This window comes from Acromyrmex echinatior, chromosome 2 (assembly GCF_024713525.1).
Source record: "Acromyrmex echinatior isolate Ae372 chromosome 2, ASM2471352v2, whole genome shotgun sequence".
Classification (NCBI taxonomy): domain Eukaryota; kingdom Metazoa; phylum Arthropoda; class Insecta; order Hymenoptera; family Formicidae; genus Acromyrmex; species Acromyrmex echinatior.
The window spans coordinates 25,871,596-25,895,099 of NC_141853.1; the positions used below are offsets into that span (position 1 = coordinate 25,871,596).

General features: G+C 39.5%; 1 protein-coding gene and 1 pseudogene across 1 annotated transcript; both read right to left on the minus strand.

The window, feature by feature from the left end:
- Positions 1 to 3,659: 3,659 nt before the first annotated feature.
- On the minus strand, positions 3,660 to 6,907 carry LOC147910704 (uncharacterized; annotated as a pseudogene).
- Positions 6,908 to 10,450: 3,543 nt separating this feature from the next.
- Positions 10,451 to 11,668, minus strand: LOC147910705 (uncharacterized). The gene is made up of 3 exons (XM_087416639.1): positions 11,516 to 11,668; positions 10,748 to 11,047; positions 10,451 to 10,693 (listed from the first exon to the last, which is right to left on the minus strand). Exons 1-3 carry the CDS (start codon positions 11,666 to 11,668, stop codon positions 10,451 to 10,453), a joined length of 696 nt encoding a protein of 231 aa, XP_087272765.1.
- Positions 11,669 to 23,504: the final 11,836 nt, after the last annotated feature.

Genomic DNA, 23,504 nt, shown 5'->3' on the forward strand with positions numbered 1-23,504 from the left:
CGTTATCAGAAGGCGCCGCTCGGGTCTCATAGACGCCAACCATAGTCGCGGCGAAGAGAAAAAAAAATCGTGTCGTCTGTAGGACGTAACACCCCCAGCCTTAGACAAATGTTGGGGTGTGAAAACGCGACATTTGCAAACCAAAAAAAGGTATCGGTTCTTTTCTTTCGACAATTTGATGGGTTTGAACATATAGTCGGACTCACATTTAAGTGTTATTCTTTACATGTGTGTCCCTTGGTTTATTAGAAAAGCAGGAAAGAATAGGACGTTTCCAAAATTCGCCTCTTCAGTTCTTTCGTCCTTCCGTTTTACAGGTAAATGCCGATATCTTGGTATGCATCAACATTTTGGTATCCGTTCGTAAGTTTATAGCTCATGTCATCAAGAAGCAGGAAAGAAAGATAGGATTCTTTTGGAATTCTTTCGTGCTTCTTGTTATACCATAATGTGTATATACTTATAATAATGTAACTAAAGTACTTAAGTGCTCATTGAAAGATGCTCCTGCGATATAATTTTAATTAACGCTAAGATTTACTAATCTTTGCTGGAGAATTTGTATAACTCTATACATATGCGTGTATTTTTTAATGTTAAATATATATATTATTTTTTCTTTTTCCTTTTCCCTTAGTATTAGCAAATGGTTGTTGGAATATTTGGAAGAATGGATACTTGAAAACCAACCTCCAAAAAAAAAAAGATTTATTGCATTGACCTGTGCAATGGTCGAAGGTACTTCCCATCTCCAGTCTAAAGTGTCTTATCGAAATCTTTTGATGCAGCTTCGACACTTATTCCTCCGCGGCTTGACATTTATTGTCGTTTTACCGCAGGTCAAATAGTTTTTGTAGTCATCCACAGACTTTCTATGAACGAGGCAAGGGCCATGTAGTATCCTTTATTTGGGATTTCTGCGTGGCAACAGTCGCAGGTTTTTATCAGGATACTTTGACAGACCCTGTGTTCCTTCAGTGACGTAATGCACTGGGGTTTCGGTCAAATATCGAAACTGTCAATTAAATTTTTCCATTTAATTGGAATACAAAGATCTTTATACGATCTAGTGATCCGGAGATGATGATAGCACTGGCGAATTATAGGCTGTAATTGACGATCAGGTGGCTTTGCGAGGGAAATTCTTTTAAGAGGGAGGAGGAAAGCAGGACAATTTACCTAAGAATAAAAGAAAGATGTTGTTCTTAATTAATCTTACTCCAGTAAGAATCAGCTATATAAATCTCTTGTTAGTTTTTCTTAGTGTAGTGATTCTAGAAAAAAGAAAAAAAAATTATTATTATTATTATTATTATTATTATACTATCCCTGAGTTTCTTTTATTATATTATATATATATATATATATTATATATACACATATATATACATATATGTATATATGTGTGCATATTTTTGTATATATATAAAATCTTTATAATAATTTTTTATTACTAGTTTTTATTATTACTATTATATTATTATTTACTTTTTCCAGTTTTTTTTGTGTGTAATTATACAATATATATATTAGGTGCGCAACTAAGTTCTCGCTGTTATTTTGATGAAAATGTAACTTTATTGTGAAAAATGGTTACAAATGAATCATTGAAAGTATTGCCTATCGTTAGCTACTACTTTTTCCCATCTTTCTGGCAGAGCTCGTATACCATCACGATAAAACTGTTCATCTTTTGAGGCTATCCACGAATCAAGCCATTTTTGGATGTCTTCATATGAGTCGAACTGCTGGTCAGCCAGACCATGTGCCATCGAACGGAACAAGTGATAATCGGACGGTGTAATATCTGGAGAATATGGCGGGTGGGGTAGGACTTCCCATTTCAGCGTTTGCAGGTAGATTTTAACGGGTTTGGCAACGTGAGGCCGAGCGTTGTCATGCTGTAGAATCACTTTTTCGTGCATTGTGGTCCGCGTATTGTGGCCGTTTTTCGCGCAATGCTCGACTCAATCGAATCAATTGAAGTCGATACTGTTCCCCAGTGATGGTTTCATTCGGTTTCAACAGCTCATAATAAATAACACCGACCTGGTCCCACCAAATACACAGCATAATCTTCGCAGCGTGAATATTTGGCCGAGGCGTCGACGTAGAAGCATGACCGGGCAGCCCCCATGACTTTCTTCTCTTTGGGTTGCTGTAATGAATCCATTTTTCATCACCCGTCACGATGCAATGAAGAAAACCCTTCCTTTTTTGTCGCTGGAGCAGTTGTTCACAGACGAAAAAACGACGCTCAACGTCCCTTGGCTTCAACTCATAAGGAACCCAAGTTCCTTGCTTCTGAATCATTCCCAACGCATGCAATCGCTTGAAAATGGCTTGGCGGGTAACTCCTAATACTAAAGCAAGCTCTTCTTGCGTTTGGCACGGATCCTCATCGAGCAATGCCTCCAATTCAGCATCTTCGAAGGTTTTTGGCCTTCCTTCACGCGGACGGTCGTCAACATCGAAATCACCGTCTTTGAAGCGACGGAACCAATCTCGGCACGTTGTTTCACTTAGAGCAGCATCTCCGTAAACTTTTTGGAGCTCTCTATGCGCTTCAGCCGCCATTTTCTTCGAATGAAAGAAGAAAATCAATACTTCCCGCATATGACGATTATTTGGCACAAAATCAGACATTTTCACACAACCAAAAGAATATGACGTAAAAACAAAATCACTAAAAGCGGTTTGTTTACCATATGTCTAAGCTTGGTTCATGACGTTTAGGTTATGTCAGAATCGACCAGCACTTACTGCTGGAGTCATCTGTTGACAACACAATAGCGGGAACTTAGTTGCGCACCTAATATATATATATATATATATATTCTTATACTTATTATTATATGGAAGAGGACATGCCCGCTCTCAACTTATCACTATGTTGGGCATAACCTAATGTAATCAGTGTTTCCTTCATGTCGATTTGATGATACTCGCGAGCATCACCTCCGCTACGAATTTCTAACTTAATTAACGCAGCTTCATTTTTTATGGTCCTCAAAATGGACATCCGTCCCTCCTGTTGATTTATGAGGAATCTGGTTAGGTCCCTTGCCTTCCTTGGCCAAGACGGGCCGGAGAAGGGAGCGGTGTGAGCCAATCTACAGGGGATCCCTTGCCATTTTAGTTGGCAGAACCTGTCTTCCAGAATGTAGACCTCGAATAATCGGCGTTCCACGTTACAGCCCCAGTCTCGTAGAGAGATCGCGACCGTTCCGTCTCCGTTGACGTCTGTTATAATTCCGCGTTGCCATCCTCGGTTTTCGTGAATGGCCACGAGTTCTCCGACAACGATGTGATCGGGATGATGAAGCAGCATGTGCCCCCTTCGTGTCATCCTTCGGATTAGTTCCTCGAGCAAATCCTGGAAGTCTTCGCTCCCGGTCTTCAATTGAACCCAGAACATCGTAGATGAGTCCACTTTTACAACTCTTACTGCCATCGAACTCCAATGCCAATAATTTGGTGTTAATGCATTCGATTTCCATATCGTCTATAAAAAGGTTATCGTGATACTTAAAATGCCTGCATGGCACCGTATGCTTTTGTATTTATCCATGTATATATGATTTTTATTTATTTATTTATTTATTTATATTTTTTTTTGAGAGAGGAAAGAGAAAAAGAAAATTGTGAATAGTGCCGAATTTTTCCTTTAATTACTTAGCCCTTCAATTCAAGAGTATAGTTAGATTCTTCCCTCAAGGGAAGGAGAGGATAAATAGGTTCTAGTTTAGGCTCAGTTTCATTATGCTCTTGTAATTCGAGATCCGGAGCGCTAGGATTTCTCTAGGTTTATCCCTTCCTAGATGTAATAAGAGTTGAGTAAGTGAATCCCATACGGCTCCCAGTAGGTACACCGACCAACCGTATACAGTGTGTAGAACGCATCCATGTACGAATGTGTCTAACAGCAGTTTGATAAGTCTAGCAATTAGATATACTCCGATTAATCCAGCGCTGATTTTGTCAAAGATTAAAAATTTATTCCAAAATTTTTCCCAAGCGGAGATAGCGATTCTTTCTATTGATGCTTCGTCTATAAGATTAGAAAGTGATCCTCCATTTATTACAGTTGAGCGCCCTAATATGCCTCTTGTCATGGTATTGAGAATTGCGGGTCGCTCTGCGGGGAATATTATGTGATCCTTGAGTTCTTCCAGATCGCTTTGTGAATATATTCCACTGGTCGCTAGTGCTCCTGGACTGGTATATTTCCATGACGGTTTAGTTGAAGATTTCATAATGGGTGGTAGTATTGGGTGGATCCATATAGTCGTTCGGTTTTTGTTAGTAGTGCAAATTTTTTCCGAATATCTCCGGTTCTGGTTGCCTAATCGGGCAATCCAAATATGTTTTGGAAAGGTGACAGTCCGCTATTTTTATCTGTTAAATTTGGTTTCATTGGCATTAGTTTTGTTTGTGCTACAAGCCTGTGAACATGTCGGAGAATAAGGTGCATTTTCGGCATATTTTACTTTATTACTTCAAGAAAGGCAAGCGAGTTGTGGAGGCCCACCGAAAGATATGCGGCGTATACGGGGACGATGCCTTAACAGAACGTGCCGCTCAGAAATGGTTTGCCAAATTTCGTTCCGGAGATACGAGTCTTGAAGATGGATCCCGCAGCGGTCGGCCCACAGAGGTTGATTCGAATGATATCAAGGCACTGGTTGAGCAAGACCGGACGCTAAAGGTGCGAGAGATTGCGGAGACACTTAAAATAGATTATGGAACCGTTCAAAGACATTTGCAACAGCTTGGCTACGTGTCCCGCCACCTGTTTGGGTGCCGCACAAGCTGACCGAGGAGAACCTGGCCAACCGCATGTCCATCTGCAATTCACTTCTAAAGCGGCACGAAAGCGACCCGTTTCTGAAACGAATAGTGACTGGCGACGAAAAGTGGATTATCTATTATACGACAACATAGTGCGCAAGAGATCATGAGGAATCGCTGGCGAGCCGCCGACCTGCATCCGAAGAAGATTTTGCTATCCATATGGTGGGATTATCGTGGTGTGCTGTTTTATGAGCTGCTTCCTCAGGGAAAAACGATTGATTCGAAGGTCTACTGCACGCAGTTAACGAAATTGAATCAAGCATTGCGACAGAAACGTCCAGAACTGATCAATCGCAAAGGTGTCATATTCCACCATGACAAAGCCAGACCCCACACCGCAATAATCACTCAGCAAAAATTAGTGCAACTTGGCTGGGATGTTTTGTCCCACCCACCGTATTCACCAGACCTTGCGCCATCCGACTACCACTTGTTCCGGTCCCTGCAAAACTCCCTCAACGGGAAATTGTTTGCTGATCAGACAGCTGTGAAAACGTACCTCGACCGGTTTTTCGCCTCTAAGCCCCAGACCTTCTATGAGAGCGGAATAATGAAATTGTTGGAAAGATGGCAAGAGGTCATCAACAAAAACGGAGAATATATCATTGATTAAAATTCATTCTTTGTATGAAAAAAACTTGTTTCATTTTAGCCTTCAAAAACCGAACGACTATATGGATCCATCCAATATCTCCATTGGTTTAAGCATAATTTTATACCATGAATCTCCCAAGAGATACATGGTAGGTGCAAAAGAATTACAGGTAATTTGAGTTCCGTGACGTATTAGTATAATACATGCGTTTGCGGGGTCAGAAAATATGTCTCATTTCCTCATATTACTGGAAGCTGCTCGTAACATTCTGTGGTTCGAGCTAATTTTACTTCGACCGATACACATTTCACCATGTGAATTACTTCTCCTGCCAAAAGTGTCATATATCCAGGTCCCTTCGTAAAATGATACGCGAAAATGTCAGGCGATCTGGCGACTATGGATAACGCATTTTGCATCATTCGATATTCGAGTTGACATTGTTGCAATAATATATTCCTGTATAGTTGATTAATTTGAGTGCGAACGTGTCTTTCTACGTATACGAATTTTGAATTTACGTATGTGAAGATATCCATGTTTACTGCTATAAAGCCAGAGCTTTTAAAAACTTCGGCACCAAACGTCGTTTCGAAAATTATTAATTTCGGATGTTCGGTCCTGGTAAGCATATGTCCACAAGTAGTATATGTGCCAGTGCTAATCAAAGAAAGAATCATATTGATCGTGGTTATTAAATAGACCGTTTGAGATCGCTCATTGGTAGCACCAAGTATTTTATTGGCGTATCCATTATATAGTACGCCATAATCAGAACCTCTGCAATGATCGACAGGTATGGGATCTCAAAAGGTATCCCCTCCCTCTATGTCAGTGCAATGACTGGAACTCAATTCACAGGTTACTCCTGATCTGAGGTGTACACGATTTGTATTTATCCGAACGTCAGTGATGTAATCTTGTAAAGTAATTTTGAGGCTGCCTAATACAATAACATTTCCCCAATTTCCATAAGGATCGGAATAAGCACTGCTGGTGCATACGCCGTCATTGTCAACATGCCCGGCTAAAATTATTGGACGTGATGCGGTCTGATTAGATAGCAGACCTTATGTGAGTTCCGGCTATTTCGAAGCTTCCGTAGGTATGCATACGTCGACATGCGTCTCGAGATACATCGGCTATGTATGAGAATTGCCCATTATATACGTCCATCGTATGTGAAAACATTCCACATCTTTTTACTGTATGATCTATTTCGACCTTACATTGTATTACTTTCACAGATTTAAAGTCGTTGAAGTACTTGTATATAGATTTTGCTAGAGAGTTTACATTCTGCGGGGGAATATCACACTCTTCAATGTTTAATAATGATAGTGTAGTTAAATTTGCTGCTACGGAGCCACAGTCGTATCCTATTATTTCGTAAGTTCCTCGAGTCCATATTATTAATATAAATATGATGGTTATTTCTTTGATGCAACTATCCATCATCTGAAATGTCGATTTGATTTGTTTAACTATTATAAAATGGTTTAATGTGAGAAATTCGCAAGCGGTTAGGGTGAACGATGCGACTATTTTTCTTTATTTTAATTTTAATTTCATTATTTTTATTTAAAATTTCCAGGACTTCATGAGGTCCGGTATATTGATCTCCAAATTTTCCAGGTTTTGGTCTCTTTAATAAAAATACATGATCTCCAGGCTTGAATGTCTGTGGATTAATTTTCTTGTCGTAATGTTTTTTTGATTTAACTTTAGCTTCTATGACGTTTTCACGAGCATTTGTTTGGATTGCATGGAGTTGCGTAACTAAATTTATCAGATAATTATCGTAATTAGCTAATTTGTCTTCAGGGTTGAGGAGCTCATTTGACGGTACTCTTGCTATTTTACCGAACACTAATTCGTATGGAGTATGTTTTGTAGCTTCATGAATGCTAGTGTTGTAAACATGGCTAAGCCAATCCATCTGTCCCATTGTTTCTCGTTTGCGTATTGTTTCAGGTATTCTCCTAATGCATGATGTGATCGTTCTGAGGATCCATTTGATTGAGGGTGAAATGCAGTTGTACGGAATTTACGGATTCTGAATATTTTTGCTATTTTCTTCATTAATTCACTGATAAAATTTCTTCCTTGATCGGTTAATATAGCTTTAGGTGCTCCTAATACGCAAATAAATCTGTCGACAAAGGCTTTTGCTATTGTCTCTGATGTTTGATCCGATAAGGGTATCCCCATGCAAAATTTAGTTAATTCAGTGATTATCATAGGTTGTTTGGTTTTTACTTGAACGAGTTTTTTTAACTGACATTGTAAACATTGTTGTATATATCATTGAACATCGAACTTTAGATTTTCCCAATGGTATTTGTGTTTTATTCTGTTGTAAGTCTTCGTGACACCTCGGTGTCCTCCCGTAGGTAAGCAATGCATTTCTCCGATTATCGTAGATCGAAGATCTTTAGGTGGATATTTCACTAGTCCATTGCATATAATTAATTTGGTTGATGAATCCACAAAAACTAATTGCATTGCGGTTTTGATATTGCTCCATGGCATGTTGTTAATATGATCGGTTTTAGCAATGCTGATAGTTTCTAATTTTAATTCTTCAGTGATAGATCGTAAATCTTTTATTATGGCGGAAATCTGGGTGAAGGTTATCGGCGGTCCCTCACGTTGCCCTTCGCTAATAGGCAAGGCTAAATGGTAGTATTTTTTGTATTTTTTTACGACTTTGGCTTTTCCTAGAGCGAGATTTTCTAAGCGAGGGATCTCGTTCCTTTCAAACAACAGTTTTTATGAACCTGAGTCTAACGGTTTCATTGGTGTCGACAAAATATGCAACGTTATCCTTTCGCAAAAATAATAGATCGCGAGAATCGAGAATATTGTTTTTGATTATTTGATCGTTAATAATAATAGGCCCTGTTTTTCTTTTTAATTTTTGAATTTTATGTCCTTCAAATTCTTCCTTTTCTTGATTTTCCTCTTCATCGTCGTTCTGCATCGCTTTCTCTGTCCAATGAGTCATTTCTGCCTTCTATTCTTTCAGTTTTATTTTCTTGTTGTGGGAAATCTCTGGATAGCTTATCCTGCTGGGCGTCTCTATTTTTTGTTGTTTGGCTTCGAGTCTGAATTTTATTACTTTGAGGAATATTGCGCATTATAGCCTTTTCCAGAGTTTGCGGCTCTTGTGGTTTCTCTGTCTCCTTTCGTGTAGGAGATGCTAAATTCGTATCCTCTTCAAGTGGATGATCGTCTAAATAAATCTTCAAGTGATTCGTCATCAGTCAAATATAATTTAAAATTTTCGTCCTCTTCGTCTTCCTCATCTGATTCCTCTAGCATTTTAGAAATCATTTCTGCATCTTAGTAGTAAAGCAAGGCGGGTTCTAATCCAGGAGCTAGAGGGAAACGCGGGGTGCGGGAATACTCGTAGGCGCGGGGGATACCTAACGCGGGGAAAGAGGGGGAAAGATCCAGGCTCCCATATAATAGAGCTCCTTTTTTTTTGTTGTCAAAATTTCGCCACTTTTTTCTCCAAAAATGCATCGGTAATAAAGGCTTGCATGTTAGAGAAAGATAGAACGCGCGTAACGTGCTATGAATGAAGAAAGGATGGAAGAATCAATAGAGTACGAGTTTCTTTGTACGATACAGTTTTTTCAATATGATTTTTCCTGGCGCGTCGAGGCAAAGGATGGAAAGTAAAAGACAATACACACGAAATAATGCGAACAAAAATGTTTTATATATATATATATATATATATATATATATATATATATATATATATACTATCAGATCGATGACATGTCGCCACGCGTTAATAGAAGCGCCAATGTTTTTCCGCTGCTAAAAAAAAAAAATATATATATATATATAAAACTCTTCCACAGTAAATGTGGAAGACAGGATGTGCAAGTATTCACACAAAGGCGAGTACTCCAAGTCGAACGCATCCTTTTTTTGTCATCGATCTCTCTTTTATTACTTGAACATGTGTTCTCTCGACTAGAAAATATTTACTTAAATTTTACGATCGACAATCTAAAAAATTAAAAGCTACGCTTTGTGATTTCTCATTTATTTTACCAACTTCCTATTGTTGACGCCCTTCAATTTGCTTTTACACGTTTGGAAATATGAGTCTTTATCTACACAAAATCCACATTTACATTTTATACTTACTGAACCGATCGTGTATAAATAGGATTTTCTCTACGTGATTTGTAACCTTTGTCGTAAATTTTATTGCCATGGATCTGACGATTCTGAAGATCTATGTTTTTTGTTTATGTTTTCAATATCATTGGAAAGATTTTCTAATGGCACGTTTCTTGAATATTGTTACGATCGGTGACCGTTAAAGCTCGAGTTTTATGTTCATGCTTTGTACTAACGATTGTTTTTTTTTGTTTTTTTTTTGGTTGAAATTTTCACGAAACGGAGAAATCTTGGAGTCCATTGGACGTAATAAAATATATAAAAGGGCATAAGTGCTCGATGTACCACAGTGGTGTCCTGGAAGACGAAAGAATCAATCGCTTCAGTTATTGACGATAAGCATAATATGGCTAACCATCATGCGAACATAGCCAACGCAGTCGAGTATGTTCGAAACGCAGATCCAGAACAGTTCGCACATATCAGAGACGAAGTGTTCGAAGTGCTCGAAGAAGTGAACTTCGAAAAAATAATGGATCAAGAAATCGATTCCGACGAAGAAATATTATCAGACGACGCTGGCTATACTAGCGATTTGAGCGGGCGTGATACAGATTACGTAGAAAGATTTGTGCCATCATCAGAAATCCGTGCACTAAACAACCGTACTAAACACTGTATAATCCATTGTTATTATACGATGGGTGGTGCTTTATATACGTATTTTATATCTGTATACTGCAAAACGAAGATGAATGGGAAGTAACAAAAAATATATGTTTATATACTTATATTGTATATAATTATATTTGATATATTTTTTATACGTAGAAATAAAATATATGAATCAAAATTTTATCAAATAACATTGTTTTTGTACATCCATGAATTGTGCGATCCATCGAATCCCAGCCACTTGACATACACCTTGTCTCTCTTCCTGCACAGTATTTTCTCCACGAGATACACGTCCGGATGAGTAGCGCGATGCAACTCGTACTCGTAGAACGCTCCAGCGACGGATTTTCCGCGATAATCCTCGAGTAAATAGGTTACAGGATTGGTACGCTGCATCTTAACGATCGTAAACACTTCGGTGGTCTAATTTGGCGTGTAACCCTTTTCAAAAATCGTCTTGTACTTGCTCAAGCGTACCGAATCGTCTATTTTGAATTTTGCAGGACCCGCGATTTTTATCGCGTTGTACACCGTGTCCAAGAGTCTTTCGGCGATCGCGGGAGTTACTTCGGCGGGTCGCATGCCGATGGTGCGATGCTTGCGCACGTTGTAATCTGACAGGAGACGCGACAGCTCGTCGACCCACTTGTAATTGCCGTTGAGCGTAAACATCTTCCACATGTCGTTCTTGAGCGTGCGATTGAACCGCTCAACCACTGACGCTTTCAACGTCGAATACGTGAAATAGTGATTAACATCGTGCTTTTTCAAGATTTTCTGCACATCGGCGTTGTAAAACTCTTTCCCCATATCCGTTTGTAAATTTTTCGGATATCTTCTACTCTCTCGAACGATCTCAGCGAGAGATAGCGTTAGCCGTCTCGCTTCCACCCTTGCTCTTGAGTGGTACGGCCCACGCGTATTTGCTCAACATATCGATGACGGTGAGTATGTAATGGTGGCCTCTGTTGAAACCCGAGTACGGGCGCATCTCAACGATATCAGCCTGCCATAGATCGTCGTATTCCCGAACTATGACGCGCCTTCGCGGAAAATTTCTTCTCGCAGAAGCGTATAATTCCTCAACGAGTCGACGTCTCTCGGAGCTAATTTTCTCTCTCTTTTTCTCAGATTTCTTTTTCATGATTCGACGCGTAATACACTGAGTACGAGAAAATAATGTATTTTTTCTCGCTGATGTTACTCAATCGTTTCATAGCTACGCGATTTAATTTATAATAAGACCAGCTTCGCGAAGTTCCTCGATGATCGACAGCATCTCGTTGTCGTGAGCGTTGTTGCCTGCTCGGTGCGAAGCGTCGAGCATTGTAGACGATCCACCAGCTCGTTGGGATCATCCCAGTGCTCGTAATCGATCGCGTTGTCATTCAATGTCATTGCATTCAATGAGGTAATCCCTTTCCAGATTTCTTCTTCTGTTTCTTGGGTGTGATCGACATCAACGGCGCGATTACGTGTTTGTACTTGTATTCCCTGTTGCTCAATAATCGACCCTGCGAATGGTACTTGTGTTTGTGCGCGTTCGTCACCAACAGCATGCTCTTGTACTTGTGCATATCGTCTTCCGTGTAGAGGGTATCGTCGGGAATTCTCTTGAAAATCAACTCGTAAAGACCAGGTGTATCGGCGTATCGCACGTCATCGATAATTATGTTGTTCGCGTCATTCACGTCGAAACGTTTATTGCCAAACATCAGTCCATCCTTGTGTAGGTAAATGCCGTACACGTGATCTATATCGCTCTCTTTATCTTGCACTCCCCTCAGGACAGCCTCGACGTACTTTTGCCCAAGCCAGCTCGTAACGCCTCTCGACCCTCCGAGAGGTTGCAGCTGATTTTGAATCTTCGTCGCTAGCGAGTCTTTCGTCGTTTCGAAAACGTTCTCCAACGACTCTATCGTCGGTACGATTTTAGCACGCGGTGTGGAGGTTATCGGCTGTGCACGATCATGCGATCGATCATTGGATTTATGCAGAGTCGTGGAAACGCTCGAACGTCTCGTTCGCTTCGTCTGCCTTCTCCTTCTCTTGTTCCTCTTCTTCCTTCCTCTCACGTTTAGAGGCAGACGTTGCATCTTCGTCGCGCGACTCTCTTTTTGTAGCGCGCACGCTGGGGCTGTCGATGAAAAGTCGTAGCGGTTCGATAAGAGGTTTAAAATGTCTATTCAATGCGATGCCGTCCTCGATTTTACCGGTCTTCAAAGCGCGATATTTCTTGCGGATCGACTCGCTCGTCTTCTCGATCTCCCTCGCAATTTTTTTCACGCTCGCGCACATCTGCCATGTTCTCTGGCTAAGTATCGGCAACGACTGGTCACGTTACGGTATCGCGAACTCGTTAAATCCTTTTCTGTATCATCCGTTTGTGAGTCCACTGTCTTTGTCTATCACTAGAAATCCATATTTTTGCTGCCAACAGTCATGGCACAATGTGCAAAATTCATCGTATGATATGTCGGTATTCACATGATCGTTGTAAACGTGTTTCAAGTTGGTACCGTCCTGTTTGAACAGGATCAGCAGGTTCGCGTTGTCGCGTATCAGATGTTTAGGTATCCTCGCGTACGTCTGACAGAGATAGAAGCAGTCGACGTTCGCGTGGCGACCCATCGAAAAGTATTCTCTCATCGCATCCTGCTTGTCACATGCCACGTCATCAAAGATAAAAATAAAAGGACCCTGCACAAAATAAAGGGAAACCGGTGTACAGTCAAATGGGCTGGGGATGGAGTACGTTGTAGTTCAAGACATCCCGATGAAAAGTTGCAATGGGCACAAGCTCCGAAAATGGCCAGTTTTTTAGATAAAATGAGTCAAAAGTTGAAAATGTCGATGCCCGCAGTTACTAGTATAAAGTAGTGTATGGAGTTGTTTATCGTCGTCATTCGGATATATATATACGATAAACTCCATACACTATTTTATACTAGTAATAACACGTGTGCATGAATCGAATTCTGTAAACAAGAAGCTTTAGCGGCCGTATATTGTTTGTCTCGTCGTTTCTCGAAAGTGAAGTAACGCGGCTATTATATGACATCGAACTTGGTGCGGCACGTTTATAAATCCACAGATAGTTATAGACTAATAATAACGTTTTTGCCTCCTGTTGTTTCCTTTACATATCATTTAGTCAAACCTGCGTTGATAGTTGCACCAGATGGCTATATTTTAGACATTCATGGTCCTTATTTTGCAGATTCTAAAAATAATGACGCTGCAATGCTACGAAACGAGTTCCAAGCAGATATAGGTACTCTCAGAGAATGGCTAGGAGAGGATGCGATAGTGATCGTCGATCGCGGCTACAGAGATGTATTACCTCTTTTGCAAGCCCTTGGAATTGATTATAAAATGCCAGCATTTCTTCAGCAAGGGCAAAGACAACTTGACACTGCAGAGGCTAATGATTCGAGATTAGTCACAAAATCCAGATGGATAATAGAAGCACGTAATGGCCATATCAAATCAATATTAAAGTTTTTCAAGAATATTATTTCGGTAGTTCATGCAATTAATCTACGTGCATTTTATTTAATTGCTGGAGCAATAATCAATAGGTACCGAGACGTTATACTAATGGATGGAGCTACCGCGGAACTTGCTGAACAAATGCTTCAAAAGGCAAGATCTGAAAATACACTGAGACTGAGAGTTGAAACAGAACATCTGGCAAGATATCGGAGAGGCCGACGCAGATCATTTACCTACCGATCATGGTACGGATCTAACGATACGCGTCGTCGACCAGAACGGATGATTGCTCGATTTTCGCGGAGAGGAGATCACCGTCAGATTGTACGTGCGACAGCGACAGCGAGCGTGAGATGCTCGTATTGAACGGAGCGGAGCGCACGCAGAGAGATAACGCATTCTTTACAAGGCTGGTAACATCACCGCTCGATAACGTTCGCTCATCCAACTGCGTCAGCAAGAAGAAGCTCAGTGCGTCGAACGTTAAATTTTTACAATCTTTGGGATTCATGGTGCGCAATTTTTAAGATGACTGATATCTTAAACATTAAAGACGAGCCGATCTTTGACGATCGCATCGTCAAGATTGAGACTCACACGTACAACCCGTTCGCTAATACAACATTCGGGTACAGCGACGAAAGATAATAAGAATACCTATACAGCAACAGGATCTGTACACACTGCCGTACGAAAGCTTTCTATATGTCGAGGGAAAACTGACGAAGAACAAAGTCCAGTGTGCTCATGTGGCATTGGGAAATAATTGCGTCGCGTTCATATTCGATGAGATTCGATATGAACTCAATGGTGCGGAGATTGATCGTAATAAAAATGTGGGTATAACTAGCACGCTCAAAAACTATGTAACAGTATCATCCGACAGAAGCGTGATTCTACGGAATGCCGGCTGGGATGCGCAGACTACTGCAGCCGGATATTTTAATTTCTGTGTATCACTCTACGTACTGCTGGGATTTTGCGAAGATTACAAACGCGTGGTGATTAACGCTCGTCACGAGTTGATTTTAATACGAGCGCGCAACGACAACAATTGTCTGATGGGAGATCCGGCGATAGAGCCAACACTCGAATTATTCAAAGTACAGTGGCGAATGCCGCACGTGTTATTGAGCGAGATAAATAAGCTGTCGATACTGCGCGCTTTGGAAAGCGGACGATATCTGAGCATGGCTTTTCGCTCGTGGGATTTGTATGAATTTCCGCTCTTGCAGAGCACAACCAAGCATTCGTGGGCATCAAGACGGCTACTCAGCTCGAGAAGTCGCGCTATGTTATTTTCGCTGTGCAAACAGGTCGAAAAAACGTCATATCCGAGGATGTAAGTCGATTCGACGACTGCAAATTAACTAATGCGAAACTTTACCTGAATTCGGAATGTTATTCGTACGATGACTTGAATCTGGATTTTGACAAAAACAGATGTGCGATTCTGTACGAATTGTACGCGCGTTTCTGCAAGGGCTACTACGGATACGAGTATCTCGAGCCGAGTTTCACCTTTACAACTTTTTTACGTAATGGTCCATTCGTGATCATCGATTGCTCTCGACAGAACGAATCAATCAAGAGTGGCACCATGGACGTGCGATTAGACTTTGAATGTAAAGAGGATGTATCTGCAAATACAACAGCCTATTGTCTCATCATACACGATCACGTGGTTCAGTATAATCCATTGACCAACGTTGTGCGCAAAATCACCTAAGTGCACCTCTAACACGAGAGATCTACGATACAAGATTGCAATCGACCGCAATCGACTGCAGTCTTCTCGACAACATGCTCGTGCGTTCGTGGATCTGCAAGGATTCATCGTTAACAAGAAATTTATCGTGAAGGAAGTGGCGGAAACAGGGGCCCGTTCTCACGCATTACATTTTTACGAGTCCCGTGCCATGGAAATTTTTGACAAGATCCGACAGGTGTTGCGCCTCCTGGTTGATTACTTATCACCATGGATTGCAATGGGAGAACGGGACGATCCCGTACAACGAGGCAAAACGTCTAATTATGATGGCTGTATTTGAAGATGATGCTGTCGTGTATGTCAAGGGACGCGAGAAACGAACGTGGCTGCGGAACTTGCTTCTGGACGATGAGCGAGAACGCATGTACATTGAGACCTTGGATGCAGTTTACGAAGACATGGAATCTTTATCTAATCTAGATGTTACTAATATTATACGATGTGGACAACATGTTAAGAATTGCGCGTTACAAAATGTATTGAAAATATATAACTGGTGATTGCAAAAGAATTTTTTAAATAAAAATACGTTAACGTATTTATTATGTATTTCTTTTCCCTTCCTTTGTAATGTATAAACGTATGTATAAACGTATGTATAAACGTACGTATATGCGTATAAACGTATGTATAAACGTATGTATAAATGTATGTATAAACGTACGTATGTACATATAAACGTATGTATAAACGTATGTATAAACGTATGTATGTATAAACGTATGTATAAACGTATGTATGTATGTATAAACGTATGTTTAAATTCGTGACAAAGAAAATATGTAGAAAGACTCTATAAAATGTGTCGCAACATGTTCGAAATTCTTGGAAAGAGAGGGAGGAAGACCTGTCTTCTCTCATCGATTCTAGAAGTTACGTCACAATTTACGCGGATGCAATCAGTCTTGCGATACCCTTGTACGAACGGTTGAAAAAATACTAGTACTTCGCTAAAGAGAGCAGTGCATCGTACGATGTGAAGAAGGAATATAACATGTAAGTTTCAACGTTCTATACACAAAAGAAACGTTTTTTAACATTATGTATGTACACAGTACGGAGCATCGTGCGGTGCGTTTACTGAGCAGACATTACGATTTGACGAATACGGGCTACAAATTTTTGGAAATTGGAATCAACGTTGGCCCACCAAGTTACGTGGAGATCGCCCTTGAAGATCATCGCGGACACGAACTATTGCTGTCTCTCGAAACGTGGAAGAGCCTCTATGAGCAGCGAGGAAATATTTACAAGCTGTTTCGAAACGAATACAATAAGGATAATTTTATAAGCGTTGGACCGCCTAACCGTCAGTGTTTGCATGCTAAACGATGCTACGCTCGTACGTCTCGATTCTTCATCCGTACGCTAATACGATGACCGAAACGACGCTACGCCATATGTTTGACTTTAACGGGTGTATCGATGTAACGTTCGAACGATTAGCTCGACTCGTCGATACGATAGATACCAAATATACGCGATTCTCCAACATCGCATCTGAGAACATTATACGTGATAGCGACATCTTCAATGGACATCAGCTCGTCGATTGCGAACTATTAGTTTTAGTTTTTAATAAGTACAAAAACCGGTGTAATAAGATGTGAATAAAACATTTTTGTTCGCATTATTTCGTGTGTATTGTCTTTTACTTTCCATCCTTTGCCTCGACGCGCCAGGAAAAACCATATTGAAAAAACTGTGTCGTACAAAGAAACTCGTACTCTATTGATTCTTCCATCCTTTCTTCACTCATAGCACGTTACGCGCGCTCTATCTTTCTCTAACATGCAAGCCTTTATTACCGATGCATTTTTGGAGAAAAAAAGTGGCGAAATTTTGACGACAAAAAAAAAGGAGCCCTATTGCGTGGGAGCCCCCAGGACCTTTCCCCCTCTTTCCCCGCGTTAGGTATCCCCCGCACCCCGCGTTCCCCTCTAGCCCCTGGGGGCTTAGAACCCGCCTTGCTTTACTACTTATCTTTTGGATGTTTAAGATTTAAAGGCTTGTGGTGATTAATTATATTGCAGTTCGCTTCTTCAAGGTCTACCGGATTTCGTGACAATGCATCGGCATTTACGTTAGTTTTACCTGCTTTATATACCACGTCGTAATCATATTCAGTAATTTTAATCTCCATCGTAGTATTCGCATGTTTGCGTCCTGTGCATTTTTAAACCAGAGAAGAGGTTTATGATCCGTAACTAAAGTAAATTTCTGTCCATATAGATAAGGTCTAAAATGCTTGACACAATACACTATGGCTAAAGCTTCCTTCTCATATGTGTCATATTTTATTTCGTTTTCGGTCAGAGTTCACGAAGCGTATGCTATCGGTCGATCTTTATTTATTTCTCTTTGTGATAAGATGCCTCCAATTGCTATTCCGGAAGCATCAATAGTTAATATAAAAGGTTTGGAAAAATCGGAATATTGCAAGACAGGTTCTTCGCACAATTTCTTTTTTAATGTTTGGAAGGAGTCTTCTTGATCTATTGTTCATTCAAATTTAGTATCATTTTTTAACAAATTGGTGAGGAGTTTGGTTAATTTTGAAAAACTTGGTATAAATCTTCGATAATATCCGGCTAATCCAAGAAATTGTTTGATATTTTTCGGCGTTTTGGGCCTTGGAAATTGCCTTACAGCTTCTAATTTCTTCGGATCGGGTTTAACTCCATCCTTACTAATTATGTGCCCCAAATAAGTGACTTCGATTTTCAAGAATTCGCATTTGTCAAGCTGTAATTTTAAATCAGCTTTGCGCAATCGCTCTATCAACAAATTATACTTCTTTTCGTGTTCTTCTAATGAAGTAGCGTAGATGACAATGTCATCCATATACACAAACAGTTCTTCGCCTTGCAATCCTGATAATACTAAATCCATTAACCGTTGAAAAGTAGCGGGCGCATTCTTTAATCCGAAAGACATTCGGTCAAATTCGTAATGACCGAAAGGAGTTGTAAATGCAGTTTTATGGCTGTCAACAGGATCCATCTTTATTTGATGAAATCCAGACGTTAAGTCGCATACTGAGAAATATTGCGCTCCGCCTAATTGATCCAGAATATCGATAATGTTAAGTAACGGGTAAGCGTCCCCGACAGTTTTTTCGTTTAAGGCTCGGAAATCTAATACCATTCTCCACCGCTTGTTTCCATTTGAGTCCTCTTTTTTGGGAACTATCCATATAAGCGTATTATATGGTGATTGAGAAGGTTTTACAATGCCTTCTTCTAACAATTCTTCTACCTGTCTATTTATTTCTTCTTTATGAATTTGCGGGAATCTGTATTGTCGCGTATTTATAGGTCGATCATCCGTTGTAGATATTTGGTGTTGTAATATATTTGTTGCTGACTTTTCTCCAGAGATGTGAAATCTGTCCTGGCTGTCAGTTATAAGTTTCATTACTTGTTTTTTTGTGGACACTCAAATACTCCAAACGCAATAGTTCTGTAATTTCTGTAAGTCTATTCTTTCCGATCTTTTCTGATACAACTAAGCATTCGCGTGGAATATTTTTCGTAGGTTCATCTCGACATTCTTGTTCAGTTCTTTCCTTATGTTTTGACTTACGTTTGCGCATAAATTTGTCTATCATTTTTTGAGATTGATTTGATTTTGTGTTGACGCCAGGATTTTTGAAGATGGTTTATTTTCCTTTGAATTACGAACATTTATATGAGGCTTACATGATTGCATTCTTTCTAGAAGTTCATCGATAGTAATATGAGAGGAATCTTTTTGATGATTATAATTTTTTGCGGGAATTCCAACTCTTGTAATTTAATTTTTTCTAGAGTGGAGCTCTTTGCCTTTGGCTCCTTTTGATAGAATTGAGTCGCATTGCATAGCGAGGTTTGGTTATTTACCTGCTTGCAATCGACAGGAGTAGAATTTAATAGGGAAGTATGAAAACTTTCCTCTGCAATTCCGGAATTATTAATTCTTCAGGAGAGGTTTGGTAACTTCCCTCTCCAAAATTTGTTGAATTATTTAAATTTTCAGGAGAGGTTTGGTAACTTCCCTCTTCATAATTTTTTAAATTATTTAAATCTTCAAGAGAGGTTTGGTAACTTCCCTCTCCAAAATTTTTTAAATCATTTAAATTTGCAGGAGAAGTTTGATAACTTCCCTCTCCAAAATTTTTTGAATTATTTAAGTTTTTAGGAGAGATTTGGTAACTTCCCTCTCCAAAATTTTTTGAATCATTTAAATTTGCAGGAGAGGTTTGGTAACTTCCCTCTCCAAAATTTTTTGAATTATTTAAGTTTTCAGGATAGGTTTGGTAACTTCCCTCTCCAAAACTTTTTGAATTATTTAAATTTTCAGGAGAGGTTTGGTAACTTTCCTCTCCAAGGATTTTGGATTCTAGGATTTTGGGGGAGATATATAAATATTCCTCTCGATGAATATTTGGAATAGAATTTTTTCTTGATTTTTTTAAATTCCTCTCATTGATTTATTCTCATCAAATACCTCAAAGCTTTCATTTATTTCTCTGTTATTCTTATCTCCTGTTGGAACGTCTCCATTCGCAATTCCGTCATTATTTGAACTAGCATCGTTACTAAAGTCTTCGAAATGGATTTGGATATCCCTTGGATGGGTAAGATAACTTTGTGCATTTACAATTTCGTTTTGATTACCACGCATTTCAATGCTTGAACTATCGTTGTCAAATAATTCATTCAGAGGTTTCAGGCGCAAGGTTGGTTCTTGTACCTCAACTTCTTCGTCTAACGTGCTTATGACGCTTAAATACGCTTTTCCAGAAACGTTTTCTACTATTGTATTTCCTAAGTAAATTCCATGTGCTATTTTTAATTTTGGTACATATCCTATTTTTATCTCCGGATTTCCTATTCTCACATAAAATAAAGATTCTGATTGTGGTGCGATGATGGTTTCTGATGAAAAGAAAGGTATATTAACTCTAACTGATACATCTAGATATCCCTTCGCGTAGTCAATTTTCGAGGAAGTCTGTTGGAAGAAATCGTTACCTAATATTCCGGATTGTAAGATTGGAAAATTACCTGATACAATATGGAATGTAATATTTTCTCCAAAGAGGGGTAAAACTATTTCTCCTAGCGTATAAACGGGATATTCGTTTATACCATTTAATTTTAGAATATTGCTATAGTTGACAATACTGTCCTTAGGTAAAAAATTTTCTTTGATTATGTTTGGCCCGGAACCGGTATCCAACATAAAAGCTACGGGTGGTGTTGACTCGCAAAAGTTTACCTGAACGGTTTGCCTGAAGGCACGCGACTATGCTTGTCGAGATTTACAGTTACGGGACGTATTTCTAACGCGTTTTTGCTTACTAGACCTTTTTTGATGTCGATGGGTGTGAAACTCGTTCAGACCCCTGTGCCACATCCGATTTCGAGGGGTCGCCGGAGTTTCCCTGTTCGTTTATCTTTCTTCGGTTATCGCTTGCAATTCTTAATTCGCAAGTTTCGAGGAGATACCCTTGCCCTTTACAATACCGGCAGAATAATGAATCTGAGAGTGCAGTGTTTTGCCCTACCTTAGATCGACAATTTTTAGCATTATGCCCAAGATTGTTACAGATTTGACATACGATCCTTACTTTATTAACTGCGTTATGTTGCTCATTCTGCTTTTTCCAGCAGTTATTGGTCGAATGACCTGGCTTATTGCACCACTGACAGATTACAGAAGGTTTATTCTGACTATTGTTATTATCAGTTCGAAAATTTTTGGCGTTATGCCCTGATCTAGAACATATTTGGCAAATATTATTATTTCCCTGTAAAATATTAACGGATTGAGGATCGCGAAGTCGACATTTGTCAGCGCTGTGTCCGCGTTTCTTGCAGATTTGACATATTAAAATTTCTGTTCCAAAATTATTTAATTTTCTGCAGTTTGCAGCTGAATGTCCTTCTTTATAACAAATCTGACAGGTTTCTCGTAATTTGTTCGTATTCAGCGCCTTGCTCGATATACCTTCCTGATTCTGTCGTAAATCTGTCATCGAATGAAGTTCTCTTTCTATTCGTAACGCGTCGACTACCGTTTCCTGAACGCCTAAATTCCTTGTTATTCTTTGCTCGATTTTTGGTTTCAATCCTTTAATAAAACACTTGCACATGTCTTTTTCTAAAGATGTTTTAATACTTTGATCGGAAAGGGCATTCCCCGAAATTTTATGGGCTTCCATTATCTGTTTTCCTAAAATCTTTACCCGATTCGCGTATGTGATTACGTCTTCTTCATTCTTTTGATAAATACGGCCTAATTCGCCTTGCAATTGGTATATATTTTTTGAGGCGCCATAAACTTGTTTTAAATATTTATTATAGTTAATTGTGCCACACTGTTAAAGTCCTGATCTTGTATAGTGCGGCGCGCTTCACCCACAATTCTTGTTCTTATAATTTTTTTTTTGTAAATTGCGATTCAGCTTCATCCGATAACATGGATTTTGCTTCCTCGCATCCTTCGATAAAATAGTTTAAAGGGATGTTTTTGCCGTCGAAAAAAGGTACGGCCTCGACAGTGTATTTTAAGGTAGCAAATAAATTTTGGTGCGTTATGATTTCGTCAGGTCCCCTCGATTTGGGGATAGCCACAATTGTTCTATTTCTTTTATTTTTAGACGTTATACTACCGAATTCGCACGCGGGTTGAGCGATAATATTCTCTGAGTCGGCGGAATCATCGAACACAAGGGTCTTAGAATTATCTGAAATCTCTGATTCATTCAGAGAGAAACCCGCTACTTCAGATTCAAATTCAGAGGATTTGAGGGGGGTGGAAGTGTGTAATGTGTTTTGTGTACTCGACTTTAATTTATTCAAATTTTCTATAGCCGTTTTATAAAAGCCTTCCACTTCAGATTTATTGCCAGAATTTCTCGTATTCATTCCCGACTCCTAAGATCGCACTTATAATCCCGGACGAGCCCCCAAAAATTCATTTGGTCTGTTACGTTCAAACCCTTGAAAATTTGGTCAAGGAGACAATGAAGGAGAATGGAGAGGGTATGGAAGGACGGTCAGACTTAATCTCACAGGTATACGCGCGGAGACGAACATCTGTGAGTCGTACGCACCTTTTAAGTCCCGGAATGTGGGTCAACGTCCGAAGGGACGCTATGACACCTGTTCCGCTGGACAGTGCGAACGTCGGTCCTATTTTTTCGGTCAAGGAACTTAATCCCTTTGACCCGAGACTGGATCTCGTGCGATCTCAGGTATTCGAGGGAAGTGAATGCGAAAGATGATGTTAATAAAAGACAGAGGAATACCTTAAGTTACATTTATTAATAAAATAATAAACAAAGGGTTTGTACATTATAACTTCTCTTTACATAAAAAATATATATTATCTATAGAAAAAATATATACTATCTTGTGGATGAATGCGTGTGTGTGTGTGTGTGTGTGTGTATTTATATTGTGTCCACAAAATAGAAAAAATGTAGTAGCAGAATATTGTCTGCCTTTGGTGAGAGAAGGTTATGAGTGCTTTCTAACAAGCGACTCAGTACAATACAGTATCTCATCCTTGTATTGGCGAACAAGATTGTAATGATGCACCGTGTCACACTGTGTCTCTTGTTGAAAGGCACTCTAGGTCAAAATTGATTATTATGATGTGTGTTTCTTGTTGGAAGGCATCCTATAAAGCCAACATGGGAATGTTGTGCATCTTTATGTCATTCATGAAAATATCACTTTTATTTATCATACAAGTGATATAATTAAATGTTATAACAATAAATTGCGCTTTGTCTAATTATGATCCAATGTCTCAGAGGTGTTCATCGTGGGCTGACTATTTTTAATTTACTGCCAGAGGCGTTAATCGTGAGCTGGCTAGCTATAACAAAATGCCACAGCCATAAATCGTGCTTTGGCTAGTTATAGATAAATGTCAGAGACGTTCATCGTGGACTGACTTTTTAATGTACTGGCA

What these genes read in the sequence shown, in the direction of transcription:
- LOC147910705 (XM_087416639.1), bottom strand. Translation starts at nt 11,668, where the DNA reads ATGACATTGAATGACAACGCGATCGATTACGAGCACTGGGATGATCCC. An exon ending in CGAGGAACTTCGCGAAGCTG is followed by an intron (nt 11,048 to 11,515) that starts GTCTTATTATAA and finishes GCCGATGTGCAG; the next exon opens with AAAATCTTGAAAAAGCACGA. An exon ending in AATTCAAAATAGACGATTCG is followed by an intron (nt 10,694 to 10,747) that starts GTACGCTTGAGC and finishes ACGCCAAATTAG; the next exon opens with ACCACCGAAGTGTTTACGAT.